The 18,122-nt window shown below is 56.2% G+C and overlaps 2 protein-coding genes across 3 annotated transcripts; one reads left to right on the top strand and one right to left on the bottom strand.

Moving 5' to 3' along the window:
- Positions 1-2,095: 2,095 nt before the first annotated feature.
- PRSS8 (serine protease 8) lies at positions 2,096-6,618 on the top strand. The gene is made up of 6 exons (XM_066383327.1): positions 2,096-2,433; positions 2,671-2,694; positions 4,053-4,215; positions 4,493-4,764; positions 5,290-5,456; positions 5,564-6,618. Exons 1-6 carry the CDS (start codon positions 2,349-2,351, stop codon positions 5,906-5,908), a joined length of 1,056 nt encoding a protein of 351 aa, XP_066239424.1. The 5' UTR covers positions 2,096-2,348; the 3' UTR covers positions 5,909-6,618.
- Positions 6,619-6,907: 289 nt separating this feature from the next.
- KAT8 (lysine acetyltransferase 8) lies at positions 6,908-17,430 on the bottom strand. 2 transcript variants are annotated; one of them, XM_066383324.1, is made up of 11 exons: positions 17,193-17,415; positions 15,793-15,867; positions 15,539-15,714; positions 11,554-11,607; positions 11,307-11,471; positions 10,475-10,564; positions 8,129-8,269; positions 7,942-8,035; positions 7,692-7,842; positions 7,345-7,499; positions 6,908-7,076 (listed from the first exon to the last, which is right to left on the bottom strand). In XM_066383324.1, the coding sequence occupies exons 1-11, from the start codon at positions 17,398-17,400 to the stop codon at positions 7,012-7,014; spliced, it is 1,374 nt and encodes a 457-aa protein (XP_066239421.1). In that variant the 5' UTR covers positions 17,401-17,415; the 3' UTR covers positions 6,908-7,011. The 2 variants fall into 2 exon arrangements, with proteins under 2 accessions (XP_066239421.1, XP_066239422.1); XM_066383325.1 differs by having other exon boundaries at positions 7,692-8,035; positions 17,193-17,430.
- Positions 17,431-18,122: the final 692 nt, after the last annotated feature.

The raw sequence follows: 18,122 nt of genomic DNA, 5'->3' as shown, positions 1-18,122 counted from the left end.
AGGGAGCCATCCCCATCCGCACACCCTGATGGAGTCCCAAAGTTTACACCTCTAGTGTCCCTAGTACACACATGACACTTGTACCCTTCAACAGTCTACAACCTCCACATCCTGCCCGGTGCCCCCAGGGTCTGAGTCCCAGGACCGTCCTTGTCTGTCCGTCCATCCACCTCACCCACCACTTCTCAGTGCAGTTCTCTGCATTAATTCAAGCACTTTCCCTGCTAACTACTAGCTCACAGCACAGCTAGGGTGTGAGGTGAGGGATGAGCCCACGAAGCGTTCCCCGCATAGTGGGGACACACATGGGCACCCCTGGCTGCAGGTCCAGAAAGGGTCATAGAGGGGATGGTTGAGCACAGAAATAGAGCAAGTGGGGTCCTGGGGAAGGAGGGTTCTTGGGGTGGAAGCCAGCTGATGAAGGTTGGAGAGGTGTCACCTCTGGGGCTGGAGTCAAATCTGTGGGTTCAGTAGGGAGAGGATGGGGGGGCAGGTAACCCTAAAGAGCAGCTGGAAGTTAGTTCCCTTGGGAGACTTTGGAGATGGGCAGAGGTCCTTAAAGCGCCAGGGTTATCGTCAGCTGCCAATGTTCCCCTGAGTCTCCACTGGGACATGCATCCCCACTTGCTCCCTGTACCCGGTCAGTCACCCATATGCCATCCCCCACGGACTGTTTTTCCCCATTGATTTGAAAAAGAGAAAGGGGGGAAGGGAGAGAGAGAGAAAGCATCAACCTGTTCCACTTCAGTGTGCACCCATTGATTGCTTCTCATAAATGCCTTAACCGGGACTCAAACCAGTGACCCTGGGATCAAGCAGCAACCCCAGGATCAAGGCTGTGACCCTGCGATTGAGCTGGCAACCTCAGAGCTCCTGGACAAAGCTCTATCCAATGCACCACCAGCCAGGGCCACAAACATTTACTATACCCTATTCTCTCTACCCAAACACACCCACCCCCTCCTCAGCTTAGACCCTGTCAGAGTCGACCTCCATCCTCGCACCCACTCCAAGGAGTCCCTGCCCTCCAGCCAGCCTGGGCCCTGAATTCTTCGCTTACAGGTCCAAACTCTTAGTCTAAAAAGGTAGGAAGGGACTATGTTTTCCTGAACCTCGAAGCCATCACGCATTTGCAATTGCCCACAAACTCATAGACTCACAGAGGAAGTGCCCAACCCCTGCCCCAGTCACTCGGGTCTTCTTCCCCTAAACCTGTGCCACCCGCACCCTTTACCTGAAAATGCTTCACCTGAACCCTCTTGCCCCATCTTCACCTTGTTAACACCTTCTCATAACCTTTTTTGGTTTCGGTTCTGATGGCACGGCCCTGAGCAGCCCTTCTCGATGCCAGCCTACCTTCTCGATGCCAGCCTACCCTCTCCATGCCAGCAGCGTACATCAAGCTCCTGTAAACAGTGCCCAGAGCCCCCCCCCTTTCTTTATCACTGCTCCTAGTTTGAAATTACTCTATAATTGCTTGTGATTATTTGAGTCAAGTCTGTCACCCCTGCTTCAGGTTGAGCTCAAGGAAGGCAGGGATGGTGTCTGTTTCACCGCCTGTACCTGAAACTGAGTAGGCACCCAGTGAATATTTGCGAGATGATTGGCACTGCCAGACACGCCAGCCACACCTCACCACACAGAGATGAGGCTGCAGGCTCTACGGAAGGTCCTGAAACGGCCCTCGCCTGGGGCCAACCCCGGTGTCCCAGGCTCATACACAGGGCCTAAGCTGCGAAGAGGGGAGAGGCCTGTGGCCCCAGCACAACAAAGGCTCAGAGCCAAGCCCTGGGAGGCATAACTGGTTTGGGAGGTCTGGAAGACCAGGGGCCAGCAGCAGCGGGGTGGCCCTCCAGGGAGCTGGGCTATCGGACATTCCCACTCCCCGCCCTGCCTGGGGCTGCTGTCTGGCTGATGGGCCCCACAGCAGCACCCCACGCACGCATGCACGCGGACACACACACACACACACCCCTAGGGGTCCAGGAGGACTCCGGGCTTTGGCGGTGAGAGGAGCTGGCAGAGCCGCGCAGGGAGGGCGGGGCCGAGGGCGGGGCGGGCAGGTAGGTGCTTTTTTCCCAGGAGCTGCCACTCTGAAAGTTCTCTGTGTAGCCAGGCAGCGCCGGTGACGTGTCCTTACCGAGGGCTGCGGAGGTTTCATCCTCTCCCCTTGTGACTGTGCCCTGTCTTTGAAGCCACCTGCCTCGGCCACCTGCTGCGGTCTTTCCAGCAAGGATTCCAGCATCCCTTCCCTCTGGGCCAAGACCTGAATCTTGCCTTTGAAACCAGTTCCTAGGACGCTTCCCTTGGATACCGGGTGTTTCTCCGGGGGGCCATCATCCTGGGCCATGGCCCAGAGGGTAGACCTGGGGCCCAGGCGGCCAGAGGCTGTGACCATTCTGCTTTTGCTTGGATTATTCCGGTCCGGGCTGGGTGAGTATGTGCGAGCACAGGGCATGGGGAGGGTGGTGGACAGGGGCCAAGGATAACACATCCCTGTCCCTTATCCTGGGCTCAAGAACCCCCAGCTCCCTGGCTCTGCCCTCTCCCCTTTCCTTCAGCCTTGGCTTCCTGGGGGGAGGGGCGGCCCTCTGGGGAAGGGGCCGATGCTAAGAAGTCTGGGAACTTGGGTCTCCTCTGCTTACCCCTCCCTCCTTCTCTGCCTTCCAGGAGCTGCCGGGGCCGGTGCGGAAGGTGAGGCTGGGGGGAGGGCGGAGGGGAGAGGGGACACAGAGCCAGCTCCCGCGGAGTGTGTAAGGAGTGCCGAGCCTCTCTGCTCAGCTGTCTCCCCACCCCAGTAGCTCTGTGAGATGGGATCACGGCCCGGGCTCTCTAGACAAGGGAACCGAGGGGCAGAGGCACCTTGCCCGAAGGCACACAGCCGGAAAGCGGCCAGGCTGGGACCAGAGCCCAGGTCTGACTCCGAGGTGTTTGGAGGAAAACAAACGGAGGGTCTCCTTTCTTCGAAGGCATTTTACCACCAGCCTGAGTCAAGGTTTTCAGTCCTGGCTTCGCCACTTACCGGACATGTGACTGGCCAGTCTCTGTTCCTCCAAAGTGAAGTTGATGATGTTGATCTCCTGAGACTGTCTGAGGAGTTCAGGCATCCAGGAAGTGAAAGCCCCTTCAGGGCCGGACATTGTTTGAAGTCACTAAATAGTAGCTATTGTCGTTATTATGAAGGGAGGTGGAGCCTGGCTGGCAGTTTCCTCTGCTCCTGGGAAGGTGACTTTGTGAAGGCCAGTTGGGTCCTGTTCCAAACAGCTGACCTCTGTGGGGGTAGGGTGGCTTTCACACCGTTCCTTTGTTCAACGCACACATTTATGACTCTACCTTTGTGCTCAGCCCCGTGCTGGGCGCTGGGCACATGGAGCTCTGCTCTGGTCCCTGCCCTTAGGGAGTGCCCAGGTTGGTGTGGCTAAGGCCACACCGGCAGCTGGGTGACAGAGCAGTGTAGGGGTGGCACAGGCCCTGGGAACGCTGGTGCTTTGCCTGACTCAGTCCAGCAGGTTAGAGCAGGCAAGGAGGGGCTCCCGTAGGCAAATCAGTTTGCTGAACAAAGTGGGGATGAGAAAAGATATTCTAGGCAATGATCTGGATAAGCCAAGATCTGGAGGTTAGTGCGTGGCCTCACGTCTATGACAGAAAATGTCCAGAGGGAGGGCTGGAGGAAATGCCATTGTCCTGGAAGGTCTGGAATGTATCTTAAGGGCAGTGCAAAACCAGGGAGAGGATTGTAGCAGGGCTGTCACCTGGCCAGCTTTCTCATTTACAAAGGTCTTCAGACTTAGAAGGGGTGGACTGGTTGGAAGGCAGGAAGGCCTGAGAGGAAGGAAGCCGTATGAGACCCAGATGAGGTAACGAGTCACGGGTGGCAAGGTGGCAAAGCTGACTGTGCCTGGTAAGCATGGCATGGGGTCAAAGGGTGGCCAGCTCCTACGAACTCGCTTCCCAAGATCCAAGCCAGCTCTCTAGGGGCGGGAGCGGCAGGGCTAAGGACCAGTCCGAGGGCCCCAGGAGGGCCTGACCCCTGCCCCTTCCTCCCTGGGCAGCCGTGTGTGGTGTGGCCTCCCAAGCACGCATCACAGGTGGCAGCAGCGCGACCCCTGGCCAGTGGCCCTGGCAAGTCAGCATCACCTACGACGGCATCCACGTGTGTGGCGGCTCTCTCGTGTCTGAGCAGTGGGTGCTGTCAGCTGCTCACTGCTTTCCCAGGTACCAGCTGGGTTTGGGGGCCACGTGGGAAGTCAGAGGTGGGCTGGAGGTTTAGGTTCGGTTCTTGGGTTGGGCCTAGGGATATCAATAAAGTCTGAAAGACTCCAGTCGGGAGTGAAAGCCAGAGGTCACAGGTCACAGGACAAAGCGAGGGCACAGTTTAGGACCTAACAATTCCTTTGCCTGGGATCCGAATCTGTGTGGGTTGGATGCCACCAGGCCACAGGGATCGAAGAAGCAGGGCAGGTCCGGGTCCCAGCCTCTGCCCCGCTTGCAGGGAGCACAGCAAGGAAGGGTACGAGGTGAAGCTGGGGGCCCACCAGCTGGACTCCTACACCCCCACGGCCGCGGTGCGCACCGTGGCACAAGTCATTCCTCACCCCGGCTACCGCCAGGAGGGCTCCCAGGGGGACATCGCGCTCGTCCGGCTGCACAGCCCCGTCACCCTCTCCCGCAACATCCGGCCGGTTTGCCTCCCTGCGGCCAACGCCTCCTTCCCCAACGGCCTCCAGTGTTCTGTCACCGGATGGGGCCACGTGGCCTCCTCAGGTGAGGCTGCACTGGCAGCTGGAGGGAGGGCGGGAGCCTCGCTCAGGGGGAGGCCCCGGCTCAGTGTCTCCTGCCCCCGTCGGTGGGGGGAGGCCCCGGCTCAGTGTCTCCTGCCCCCGTCGGTGGGGGGAGGCCCCGGCTCAGTGTCTCCTGCCCCCGTCGGTGGGGGGAGGCCCCGGCTCAGTGTCTCCTGCCCCCGTCACTCGGGGGAGGCCCCGGCTCAGTGTCTCCTGCCCCCGTCGCTCGAGGGGGGCCCTGGCTCAGTGTCTCCTGTCCCCGTCGCTCGGGGGAGGCCCCGGCTCAGTGTCTCCTGCCCCCGTCGCTCGGGGGGGGCCCCGGCTCAGTGTCTCCTGCCCCCGTCGCTCGGGGGGAGGCCCCGGCTCAGTGTCTCCTGCCCCCGTCGCTCGGGGGGAGGCCCCGGCTCAGTGTCTCCTGCCCCCGTCGCTCGGGGGGGGGCCCCGGCTCAGTGTCTCCTGCCCCCGTCACTCGGGGGAGGCCCCGGCTCAGTGTCTCCTGCCCCCACAGTGAGCCTCCAGGCCCCCAGGCCACTACAGCAACTTGAGGTGCCACTGATCAGTCGTGAGACGTGTAACTGCCTGTACAACATCGATGCCAAACCGAATGAGCCCCACTCTATCCAGCAGGACATGGTGTGTGCTGGCTACGTAGAGGGGGGCAAGGACGCCTGCCAGGTAATGCCGGGGGCCCGCTGGACCAGAGACAAGTACAGCTTGGGAAACGGGCTGGCACACTGACTGGGGCCTGGTCCTGACAGCTATTGTGTGGCTTTTCTCCTCAGGGTGACTCTGGGGGCCCCCTCTCCTGCCCTGTTGGGGGCCTCTGGTACCTGGCAGGCATTGTGAGCTGGGGTGATGCCTGTGGAGCCCCCAACAGGCCTGGTGTGTACACTCTGACCTCCAGCTACGCGTCCTGGATTCGCCACCACGCAGCCGAGCTCCAGCCTCGGGTGGTACCCCAAACCTGGGAGTCCCAGCCTGACGGCAACCTCTGCAAAAACCGTCAGGCCTTCAACTCTGCGCCCGGCCGAGGCTTGTTGGGACCCATCCTTCTGCTGCCACTAGCCCTGACGCTGGGCCTCCTGCAGCCGTGGTGGGGGCACTGCGCTGCTCGCCCCGGGCCTTGACCCTGCACCCAGAACTGCCACGTGGTGCCCAAGGACAGACGCCAGTTCCCAAGACTGGCACGCCCCCCTACACAGTCTCCGGGCCTAAGGCCTGCTTGTCACTCCTTCCTCGCAGGACCCTGGGGGAGTTCAGGCCACCATCCTGACCTTTGAGCCCACCCCCTTGGGCTTGTTCTTTGGGACTATAATCCATAGCCAGTTTTACTGCCAGTGGTAGTGGCCAGAAGCTCTGGCCACCTGCTATCCACAAGCCTATTGGTTGGGCTCCTATGGAGCCCCTGGGGAGCCTTAGCTAAGAAAATGAGCCCAGCTCTTCCGTTTCCAGAAGCCCGGGCAGCTGCCCGCGGACTGCTGCTGAAGGGCGGGCTCCAGAGCCCGAGCAGCTCCGCCGGAAGAACGCCGTCACCTGACCCTCTTGTCGTCTGAGCTGGGGCTGCCTCTGAGCAGTCAGCAGGATGTTTTTAAGGACAGAAAGGCCCCAGTCTTGCCCCATTGGCTGCTACGCCCCCCTTGAGCCCTGACTCCTGGACCCCGGAGGACTGAGCCCCCACCGGAACTGGGCTTGGGCTTGGGTGTGGGGTCGGGGCACACGGAGCAAGGAGGAGTAAAATGTGTGGAGCACAACCGGCTGTGTGTGATGTGCCACGACCGCTGTGTACGATGTGCCACGACCGGCTGTGTGTGATGTGCCACGACCGCTGTGTGTGATGTGCCACGACCGCTGTGTACGATGTGCCACGACCGGCTGTGTGTGATGTGCCGCGACCGGCTGTGTGTGATGTGCCGCGACCGCTGTGTGTGATGTGCCACGACCGCTGTGTACGATGTGCCACGACCGGCTGTGTGTGATGTGCCGCGACCGGCTGTGTGTGATGTGCCGCGACCGCTGTGTGTGATGTGCCATGACCGGCTGTGTGCGATGTGCCGCGACCGCTGTGTGTGATGTGCCGTGAAGAGCGTCAGCGCTCGGCCTCTTGGCCCCACCTCCAAAGTCCAGAGGCACCGGCAGAATTTACTTTATTAAAAAAATGATGAAATAGTCTGTACATATTTACAGGCTTGGGCAAGGAGGGAAGGGGTCCAGCAGCAGGGGCACAGGTCACTCACTTCTTAGAGAGTTTGACTTGCTTGTGCTTGGGGGGTGCCCACTTGAGGCAGACAGAGTCCACTGTGGGGAGAGGACACATGAGAGAGCCGGTGAGAGAAAGAGAGGGACAGGGCTGGGCGGCAGGGCGCAGGCCAGCTTTCACCTCAAGGAGAACAAGGGCAGAATGAGCCCTGGGGAGGGGACAGAAAGGCCAGGCATGAGCAGCTTGCCTCAGGCTTCGACCTGGGAGCGGTCAGACTGGTTTCGGACCATAGGACGGCAGAAGGGAGGCTGTGGCTACAGGAGTCCTACTCCTACCCCCTCCCACACACCCTAGGGAGCCCCTCACCTGTTATGGGTGGTTTCTTATACTGAGCACTTTTGAGGTGTTCCTCTACTAGCTTGGGTGTGACACAGATGACATGCTGGCCCTTCCAGTACTTGACCATATTGAGGGACTGTAGGGTGCTGATGATGTCATTCTGGGTGATGCTGGTCATCTGGCTGCAGAAAGGGATTGGAGCAGATGCTAGGAGAGCTCACTTGTGGGGTCTGGCTGGGACAGCAAAAGGACAAGGAGACAGGCTCACGGCCAATCTTAGAACCTTTCCCTCTTGGAGAATTCCAAGAAGCCTCCCTCATGAGGTCCTTGATGAACAGCGCGCCCAGGACGGGGTTGGGGACCAGGGCTCTCACCTGAGGTCCTTGATGGACAGCGTGCCACGGAAGTCTCGCAGAATCTCCAGCAGGACCCAGGACCAGTAGCTGCGGTAGCTGAGCTTGCCCAGGTCAGACAGCGGCTTCTCCGGGGAGCCCACCGTGCTCTCTAGCTTGGATAGCTCATAACCTGGCAACGGGAGAAACGAAGGTCCTGCACGTCTAGCCCCACCCTGGGCTCTACCCCCTCCCTGAGGTGCCCGTTCCTGGACGAGGAGGAGCCACTCACTGAAAGCAATGAGGAACTTGCCGTAGCCACGGCGCTGGTAGGGAGGCAGGGTCAGGATGCAGGCCACGTTGTTCCCATCCGGGGACTCCTTCTCCTAAGGGGTGAGAGGTCAGGGCCCCGGGGCAGCTCAGCCCCCTCCAGGCCACACTCACTCCCCTCCCTCCACCTCTGCTTCCCCAGCCCATACCTTAGAGAAGTAGCCAACGATGTGGGCCCCCTGCCTGTCCACCTCGGTCAAGATGTAGAAGACGAAGGGCTCCACGTCGAAGTACAGTGTCTTGTGGTCCAGGAAAAGCTTGGCCAGCAGACACAGGTTCTGACAGTAAATCTGAGGAGTTGGGGAGGGAGATCAGGCTCAGAGAGCAAGGACAATGAGCCCTTTGAGACCTCGGCAGGACCTGCCACCCGGTCCGCGAGTGCCAGTCCATTAAGCGGCTCCTCACCGGAACAGCACAGGCCCTCTGCGTACACGGGGGCCTGTGCAGTTCCAACCTGTGCTGTTCAAGGTTACGTACCTGGCACCTAGCGCACAGCAAAGCGCGAGGCTGGGCGCTGGCTAGGTGTCTGCTGAGTGGACAAGCCTCAAGCCTGGCTCCGAAGCCTGGGCGTCTGCCCACTCGGCCATACTGGTCCACCGAGCCTCTCCTGCTACAGGCTGGACACCCACCTAGGCCCTGCTACAGGCTGAACACCCACCTAGGCCCTGCTACAGGCTGGACACCCACCTAGGCCCTGCTACAGGCTGGACACCCACCTAGGCCAGAGGCCGACGGCAGGAGGAACAAGGGGACCTTACTGTCGGCTTTGTCGCACAGACCAAGGGTTCGTCTGGTGTATATACCTTTTGTATTCACTCTTCATTTGACTAAACACCTGTGTAAGCCCAGTGTGGCTAGTCCCATTTACTTAAAACAAACAAACAAAAAACAATCGAGGCTCAGGGAGGGGGAAGTGCTTGCCTAGAACCTCAAAGCTGGCAGAGGGTAGCGCCAGCAAGAATACCCATGTCTCCCGATGGCACCTTTCCTGCCGGTATCCCCGTTGCTGTTCAAGAAGGCAGAGCAGCGGGCAAGGGCTGGGCCCAGGGTGGCTGTTCCTTACCCCAAGCTATTTACCACAAGGCTGACTGAGCCACGACAGGTCACCAATAATGAGGAAGGCTCATTACTTAGCACCTACTCGGTGTCAGACACTGGGCTAAGTATGTCACGTTGTCATCTCAGTTATTCCACTAACAAGCCTATTAGGTAAATATTACCATGACTCCTCTGTTATAGATGAGGAAATAGGAACAAACGATGTTAGGTAACTTCTCTAAGGTCGGCTAGTAAGTGACAGATGTGAAGCCAGGGGCCACTCAGAGGCCTGCCCTCCTTGTCTTACACTCTGCCCATCCACGGGATATGGGGACACTTGGTGAGACCTTCCCCAACTGACCAGGCAAAGGCCAGGTTCTCAGTAAAGCAGATCCCAGATGCCCTGCCCTGCCCATTCAAGTCTTTTTGCGGGGAACAAGGAACTGGGCCTTCAGAGCCACAGAGCTGGCAGGCAGGAAATCTTACACAAAGCAGTTCCCTCCAGGGAAAAGCAAACACCTTTTATTCAGGCATAAAGAGAAAGCCGTATAGAAACAGCCTCAGGCCTGACAGTCTCGCTCAGGGCTCCAGAACTGCCCACACCTCAACAGCCCCATCAGGAGAACAGTCCTCAGGGAAATACAAACACCGGGCCCAGGGTTGGCACCTGGGCCGTGCTCACTATGCACCAGCCACAGACCCCATGCCAGGCGAGGCGTGAGCCTGCAGGCCTCTACCTGGAGGAGCTGCTCTTCCTAGCCTCTAGCCTCTTTTTTTTTTTTTTAAGATTTAAAAAAAAATTTATTCTATTATATTTACTTATTTATATTTTATTTTTCTTAAGTGAGAAGAAGCAAGGCAGAGAGACAGACTTCCACATGTGCCCTGACTGGGATCCAACTGGCAAGCCCACTGAGGGCCAATGCTCTGCCCATCTGGAGCCGTTGCTCAGCAACTGAGCTGTTTTAGCACCTGAGGTGGGCCATGGAGCCATCCTCAGCTCCCAGGGCCAACTTGTTCCAATTGAGCCATGGCTGCCATGGGAGGATAAGGGATTGATAGAGAGAAGGGAGAAGGGGAGGAGTGAAGAAGCAAATGGTCAATTCTCCCGTGTGCCCTGACTGGGAATTGAACCCGGGACATCCACACACCAGGCCAATGCTCTACCACTGAGCGAATTGGCTAGGGCTTTTTAAAAAATATTTTATTTATTGATTTTAGAGAGAGGATAAGGGGGGGAGAGCAGGAAGCATCAACTTGTAATAGTTGCTTCTCGTATGTGCCTTGATGGGGCAAGCCTGGGGTTTCAAACCAGTAACCTCAGCGTTCCAGGTTGACGCTTCCTACCCTGTGCCACTGCAGGCCAGGCGGCCTCTGTCCTTTGATGACAGCAAAGGCTGTCCAGGAGGTGCCCGTGCCCCCTCCACCTCCCCTCAGCGCACCAGCCACCCACTCACCTTGTGGTCTTTGCCATCCACCTCATACACAGAGATGTTGCTCTTGCGATAGATCTCCTTCCCCGGGGGCTGCCGCCACTGACACTGGCCCTGCAGGTAGGAATGGGGGGACACGGGCTTCAGACTGAAGTTCTCTGCCAGTGCCCTTCACTGTGCCCTATGTGGCTTGCAGCAAATCTGTTCTTCCCTCAGTTTCCCCATATGCAGATCCTGGGCTCAACACTTCACTCACATCAAGTAAGTCTGCCAACCACATGAGCCTATTGTACAGATGGAGAAAGGGGGCCAGGTCACTGGCTCAAACATCACACAGCCAGGGGCTCGAGTCCAGGTGGGCCTGGCTCTAGAGGACTGGGGGGGGGGCTCTGATCCATGACAACAGCGTTTCCTAAACTGCACACATGTGCCTCAGACTCCACCCTTTGGGAAGCCCAGAGGCAGGACAGGAGCCCCCTGCCCTGGCCGCGCCCCCGTACCACCGCCTCCCATCTGTCCACACCAGCCAGTCCCACCACTTGGGGTCTGTGCTTGCTCCTGCTTTTCTGCCGCGGAACCTGGCCCCTGGCTGGCTCTGATACCCCCGTGGAGAAAGGTAAGGAGTCCAGGGAAAGGTACGGGCAAGGATTCCTGCCCCCATTCTACAGAAGAGGAAACTGAGGTCTAGGGAGGGGTAAGTTGGCCTACGTCACTTCATCAAAGACCGAGAGAGCCAGGCAGGAACCAGGTCTCTCAACCCACGGGCGGTTTTCCCGTGTCCTCCCCTCCTGTGAACCCGTCTGCAGGCGCTGCCACCCCAGTGCCCTCAGCGGGCTGGCCCGCCAGGCAGCCTCACCAGGTGGAAGCGGTAGCTCTTCTCGTATTTCATGTACTTGAGGCAATACTCGCAGAGCCAGAGCTTGGGCTGTTTCCCATAGTCCTCAGGGAACGGTGAGAAGTACCAGGCATCAATCTCGTAGTTCCCGATGTGGATCTTGTCCACGTACTTCACCTTGGTGATCTGTGCGGGGCAGTGGACGGCTCGTTCAGAGCAGGGAGAGCAGGGGGTGGGGAGTCCCCAGTCAGGATCCCTGCCCGCTTACCGCCTCGTGCTCCTTCTCCAAGGCCGCTGTGGTGGGGTCCATCTCTGCATAGGTCTGGGCATGGAAAGAGCAAGGGACAGAGGTGAACAGAAGTGGTGGTCCGGCTGTCCCTCCCCTGTCCCAGAACCTCGGTGCTTCCCACCCAGCGTCCGGACCTCACATCCTGAATGACAAGAACCACACGAATAGCTAACTTTTTCTACCTGGCTCTGAAGCTGGCTTGTCCAAGCTCCTCCTGTCTGTCCACCCTCCCATGTATCCCAGATGTCCCTGATGCCTGAGTTTGGACCTTTCTGCCACATGGAAAGGGCTGGGATCAGGAGGCCCGGTTAGAGTCCTCGGGGTGACGAGAGCTTCAGCTCTACCAGGGGAGCAGCCTAGCTCGGCCAGAGTGGTGAGACAGATGAGGCCATGGCTCCGGTCTTCCGTGCTCACAGCAGGAACTGCTGCCCACTCTACAGAGTGCCTGGACCTCTTTCCCAGACACCCGAGGAGCGGCCCGTCCATGGGACTGCTCCCAAAGGTCCCTTCCACAGGCTCAGAGTATCCAGAAGGGGACTTATTCTTTCCTCCTCCTGCATTCCCCATCTCGCCGGGCGCCACCCTCAGTCCAACTGCAGGAGACAGAGAAGGGGCCAATCTCAACACTCCTCCCTCTCTCGGCCTGGCATTCAATTAACAGCCACGTCCTGTCGACTCTACCTCCTCTAGAATTGACCCCTCTCTGGAATTCTCCTCTCTGTCCTATTCCAAAAAGCCACTGCCACCACCTCAGGCCTGGACGACTGCCTAGGGCTCCCAGCCTCCAGCCTGTCCCTTCAAATCCACACTGCTACGATCCTTCTTCTTCCAGCTCATGCCTTTGTACATAAAGTTCCTTCCACCTTGATGCCCTTCCTAATCCTCCTGCTGGCAAAAAAATGTGTTCTCAACCCAGTGGAGAGGGTGAGCAGGGTGAGTGCACAGGCCAGAACTTGGTGAGCTCGCCACGTGTGACCTTTCTTTCTGTGCGACCTTCCTGTCCCTTCCAGGAGGCTGGACTGGATTCTTCCGCTGCAGAATACACCCTCTCCTTCCCGAGTAAGGAACAGTGGTCAGCAATAACCTCAACGGCCCTACCCGGCCTTCCCTCTTTCCCAAGTTCTCAGAAAGCAGGGACTAAGAGTTAGGTCATGCTCACAGAACATCCAGCGCCCAGGCCAGACTCTGCAGGAGGAAGCCAGTTCAACCTGACAGTGGAGCGGGGACCCAGGACGGCCTGGGTGACCTATCCCAGAGTAAAGAGCAGCCTTCTCCTGCGGCCGAGCCAGGAGAAGGGAGCCAACATCCTACCCAGAAGCCCCTTCCACAGGGCACACAGTGCACGCGCCTGGATGCCTCAGACACAGCACTCCTTCCTATCTTATAGAGAAGTAAACAGGCGGTGAGGTCACTCGCCCTCGGGGATGGGCTAGCTGCCATCATTCCGAGTGCCAAGCACTCCACAGGCATTATTTCATTCAGTCCTCACAGTAAGCCCGAGGCAGAATTACTCATTGTCCACACTACACAAAAGAGGAAACTGAGGCACAAAGGTGAGGTCACCTGCCCATCACAGAAAAGGTACTCGGCAGAGTTAAGCACAGGCCCTTGGTCTGTCCAATGCCTGCGATTAACCCTCTGCAAAGATGAGGGAAGGAAGATTTCCTTCCTCCTGTGCTTCTTTTAAATGCATCCCCCAGCCCTGGCCAGTTAGCTCAGGTGGTTAGCAGTGTTTCTCAAACACCGGTCCAAGGATTGGTGCTGGTCTGTGCAAGAGCTGAGATTACTCAACAACATCAGGGTGGTTTAACTCTTTCCTGGACCAGCCTCGTCCACAGACCAGCAGTTGAAAACCACTGGGTAGTGTCGTTCCGAAGCACCAAGATTGCAGGTTCGATCCCCAGTCAGGGCACATATGGGAAGAGACCAATGAAGGCACAACTAAGTGGAACAAATGAATGCTTCTCTCTCTCCGCCCCCCCTTCCTCTCTCTCTCTCCGTCTCTCTAAAGTCAATCAATTAAAAAAAAAAGAAAATGCATTTTCCAACTCTCACAAAACAATGTTCTTCTGTAAATGTATTAAAGAATTACAAATAAAGCAGTACTTTTTTTTTTTTAAGATTTTTATTATTTATTGATTTTGTGGGGCTGAGGGGGTGAGAAGTATCATAGTTGCTTCACTTTAGTTGTTCACTGGTTACTTGTTGTATGTGCCTTGACCAGGCAATCCCAGGGTTTCGAACCTGTGACCTCAGCGTTCCAGGTCTGTGCTTTATCTACTGCACCACCACAGACCAGGCAGAACTTTTCACAAGTGTTTCAACTGATTTAGAATTAAACATTAATTAGGTTTTAAAGACTCTTGCTGCCTGTTAATTCGATGATCGCCCCTTCTCTGACTGTCTCAGCCCTGGCCCATCCTCAGACCCCGGCTGACTGCCAGCACAGATGCACATCTTTGAGACTTAAGTGGCCAGTGCAGGTTGGTTGAGGGACTGAGAGACCCTTAGATTTGTGACGTTCAACAGAGGAGCCACTAGTCACACGCAGCTACTTAACTTCCAACTTATTAAACAAAATTGAATTCTTAGTACACTAAACATATTTCAAGTTCTCCATAGCCATACGTGGCTAGTGGCTACTCCATGAGCAAGTACAAACATAAAACAGTTCCATTCATCACAGAAAGTCCAACTGCATAGTGCTGCCTTACACCTGGAGGGGCCTTTCCAGTTTAGGGTATTTCAATTGTTTTTTTAATCGCAAACCACAGTAGGAAGTGCAGTTAGCACTGTAAATTGAGGTTTACCTATATACATACATGTATCTGTATGTGAAATAAAAACTTCTCAGAATAATACTTACTTGTAATAAAGCACAATGCACTCTGGTATTTTTCTATTTTATCCTATTTCTTTTTTCCAATTTTAAAATATAAATGCTGGTCATGGCCCACTGAACTAATTTGGTAATCTAAGCAGCTGAGCCCCACAGTTTGAAAAACACACTAGCACTTAGACGAAATAGCTCTAGTTGAAACTAATGTCTGCGTGCCTTAAGAACTCAATAAATCCAGTTCTCCTGCATCCCCCATTTCACAGATCAAGGAACTGAGGCTCAGAGTGGGAGAAAAGGAACCTCCCAGGGGCAGGCTGGCTTGACGAAAAGAACCCGGGTTTTGGAAACAAGCAGCCTGAGTTTCTCGGATGTATCAAAATCATGGTTAAGGGTTTGTGTCCTGAAGTAGGACAATGGCATATCTAATTCAGGACTGGATTCAGCCCTTATGAACTGAGGATAATGCTGCTTTTACCTGACAGGTGTGCTGTTACACTTCAGTGAGATCATACATTCAAACTTTTCACCTAAAACTTTAAGTCACAAACCAATAAATGTTTGCTATTATTTTAATTCCAGCACATCCTTTTACTAGCTGTGTGACCTTAGGCATGTCAACTTACCTCTCTGAGCCTGTTTCCTCATCTACAAAAAATACATATAGGGTGGGGTAGTGTCTGTATATATATATATTTATATCTCCATGGTCTTAAATTGTTAAGGAGAACTTAAGAAGCTTATACATGTATAATATTCAGAATGGCTCTGGGCAATATCAAGTGCTCAGTATCATTCATTTTCTTCCTTCCGTTAGGACTTCAAGTTGGTTTATCTTATGCTGCACAACTACTAGGAGACAAAAGAGGCTGTTAATGCAGGAGGACCGAGTTCCAGTCCCAGCTGTGCTGTTTCTTTGCTGTGCGACTGTAGCCAAGCCCTTGCCCTCTCTGAACCTCAGTTTTCTCATCTGGGGAGAGTACCCGAGAAGAACCAGGTCAAGTCTCTAACATACTGTAAGAGCTTAAGAAATGGGGGCGGCTCTATTTCTGGCACAGGGACCCAAAGGAGTTGGCAGAGGCCGCGGAGCCTCCCGGGGCTCTGGGGAAGGGGAGAGCGAGCCCGGACCTTCTGAACATGGTTGATCTCATCATGCTTGCGCTTTTGGTTGCGAGTGATCTTGCGCTCGGGCTGCTCAGCCAGCTCGCTCAGGTACTTCTCTGAGTTCTTCTGCACGGCATCCTTCACTGTCTTGGTCAGCGCCAGCCGGTTCTTGTCTACCCATTCGTCCAGTCGCCGGTTAACTATGAGGATGTGCCATGAGGGTACTGCCCTTCCACCCCCTCCCCACCCCCCAGGCCCAGGTGCCCCACATCACTCACAGCCCACATAGTGCACATAGAATTCCTCTCGGCCCTCCTGGTCATTCACGCGTGACTGGATCACTTCAGCAGAATCTGTGAAGGAGAAAGGCTAGGATCAGCCGGAAGGCAGAGTTGGAACACCGAAATAACCTGACCTGTCCTCAGCCACCATTCCGTTCAATCACTGCCCGTGAGGGACACCAGGTTGGGAGGTTGGGACTGTGATTCATTTTATATTTGAGAAAACTGAGGCTTCCTCAGGCACACAGGTTTGAAAAGTGGTAAGAGCTAATACTTAGTTGAGCTTAAGCCTGACTCCAAATTCAATGCCTAGTTTACTATACTGCTCACAAAAATGAGGGGATATTTCAAAATGAAGTGATAAAATATCCCCTCATTTTTGTGAGCAGTATCTATATTCAGTGTTTATTTGTTTGGAGGTCATGAGGCTGCCTCTGGAGTCAGACAGTGCGGTTTATACATAATCCCGGTTCCCCGCTTCCCAGCTATTTTAACTCAGCAAGTTATTTTGACTTTCTGAGCCTCAGTTTCTTCATCTGTAAAATAGAGTTCGTGGTGTCCACCTCAGAGGATGAGTTACTGCCTCTACAGCTTTCAGTACAGTATGACAACTAGCAGACCATTTAGTAAGTGTTGTTGCCGAATAGAGAGGACACAGCAATGAATAACAAGCAGTTCTGTCCTCCAGAACTCTCCTCTTTGACAGGGGAGGACACAGACAAAGACAACAATGTCACATATACCATGGCTGAAGTATAAATGTTGCAGGAATGCACAGAAGGGAATGACTCACTTTGCTTGAAGGGAATCAGAAATGGCAACGCAGAGAGAGATAGGGGTTAAAAAGAATTAGTCCCGAGGCTGGTGAGCAAGGGGAAAGGGAAGAAAGGGCATTCCAAGCCAGAGGCCACGGGAGGAAAAATGTCTTCAAAGGGTACAGCGTGGTCTGGTTTGGTAATGGCTTTTGCCAGGGGTGGCTAGAAACCAGAGAGGTCACAAGTATGAATGCCACTCTACGGAATGAGGAGGAAAGGAGAGCGAGGGGAGGGAGGGGAGAGATGGGGAGGGAATAGTCTTTTCTGAGTTCTGGAAGGTCCTCTCGGCTGGGGGCTGTAGGAAAAGGTAAGTGGAAGGGGAAGTCGCAGGGACGGGAGAGACCGGGGAGGGAGCAAGGATAACAAGGAAAGGAATAAAGACGCAGGTTGGGCAAGGGGGTGGGATGGGAGATTTACACACAGAAGAACTGGGCGATCTCCTGCCTGGCGGGCTTTGCGGAACGGTGGGAAACTCGGCGTCGCGTTCTTCCCTCAAGCCCCGCCCCCATGCCCACCAACTCTTCCGAGTACCCGCCCCCGCCTCTAAAGACACCGCCCCCTGGCCCCGGACTCCGCCCTCACGCCAGGTGCTATCGGGCCGCCGGCACAGGTAGGTCTCTCCGATCTCCACGGTGACTTCCGGCTCGCCGCGCGCCGGGGTCGGCGGCGAGATACGACCGGGGGACGGGGCGGTCCCCTCAACCGCCGCGTTCTCTCCCGGCCCGGGCTCGCCTTCCCCATCGACCCCCGAAGTCGCCGCCGCCACCGCCGCCGCTCCCTGGGCCGCCATCGCTGCGGTGGAAATGACGCCAGAAGCTGGCGCCGCGCGGCGCGTTGAGTTTCGGCGCAGCGTCGCGTGGTGGGGGTGGCCGCCGGCTAGGGGGAGGGGAAAGGGGGGGGGTCTGTGACGTGGCAGGAGCCCATTGGCTAGTGTGGCGGCTCCGCGGGGCGCCGGGGCGAGCTGGACGTTGACTCTTGCCAGTCGCCCCGGAGTTCCTTTCTTTCGGCTTGGAGGTATGGCCGCGCCCTAGAGCTGAAAAGAGAGCTTTCCCTGCTGTGACGATTCAGCTCGATCTGGTGCCCGAGGAAGCCACGACTTGCCGGTTCTTGGAGGGGCGCTGATCACACTTGAACCGGAAGGGGCCAAAACAGTCTCCCTGGTGCCCGACCTTAGGCCTGGGGGCCTGGAATTAACAGCCAGCTGTTATACGCCACTACCGCCAGCCTTGTATCGGCTCACCCTTATTTTGAAGATTGAAGAAATGGCCTAGCCTTGTTCAGAGTGGTTAAAGGGTACAGTTGGGGAAGGGTAAGCAGGAAGGGGGTGTCCAGGTACAGCCGATAAGTCACTCTCACAGAATCAAGCCTTTTTAAAGGCTGGACCAGGCCCCCCAAAACCAGACGTCCCTTGAACAGAAATGAGCCAGAGGCAGTTATAATGCAGAAGTCTTGGGCTTAGCAGGTGAGGAATCTTGGGTTTTGACCCTACTTTGGGTAAGTTGTACAAGTGTG

The sequence above is a fragment of the Saccopteryx leptura genome, chromosome 4 (assembly GCF_036850995.1).
Source record: "Saccopteryx leptura isolate mSacLep1 chromosome 4, mSacLep1_pri_phased_curated, whole genome shotgun sequence".
Classification (NCBI taxonomy): Eukaryota; Metazoa; Chordata; class Mammalia; order Chiroptera; family Emballonuridae; genus Saccopteryx; species Saccopteryx leptura.
This window is presented reverse-complemented; position numbering and strand designations above follow the sequence as displayed.

Bases quoted from the DNA above. Each gene is read 5' to 3' on its own strand.
- PRSS8 (XM_066383327.1), top strand. From the start codon at position 2,349: ATGGCCCAGAGGGTAGACCTGGGGCCCAGGCGGCCAGAGGCTGTGACC. The intron at 2,695-4,052 runs GTGAGGCTGGGG...CTCCCTGGGCAG, and splicing joins TGCCGGGGCCGGTGCGGAAG to CCGTGTGTGGTGTGGCCTCC. The intron at 4,216-4,492 runs GTACCAGCTGGG...CCCCGCTTGCAG, and splicing joins GCTGCTCACTGCTTTCCCAG to GGAGCACAGCAAGGAAGGGT.
- KAT8 (XM_066383325.1), bottom strand. From the start codon at position 17,400: ATGGCGGCCCAGGGAGCGGCGGCGGTGGCGGCGGCGACTTCGGGGGTC. The intron at 10,565-11,306 runs GTGAGGCTGCCT...TCCTACCTGCAG, and splicing joins AGAGCTACCGCTTCCACCTG to GGCCAGTGTCAGTGGCGGCA. The intron at 8,270-10,474 runs GTGAGTGGGTGG...CCAACTCCTCAG, and splicing joins TGGATGGCAAAGACCACAAG to ATTTACTGTCAGAACCTGTG.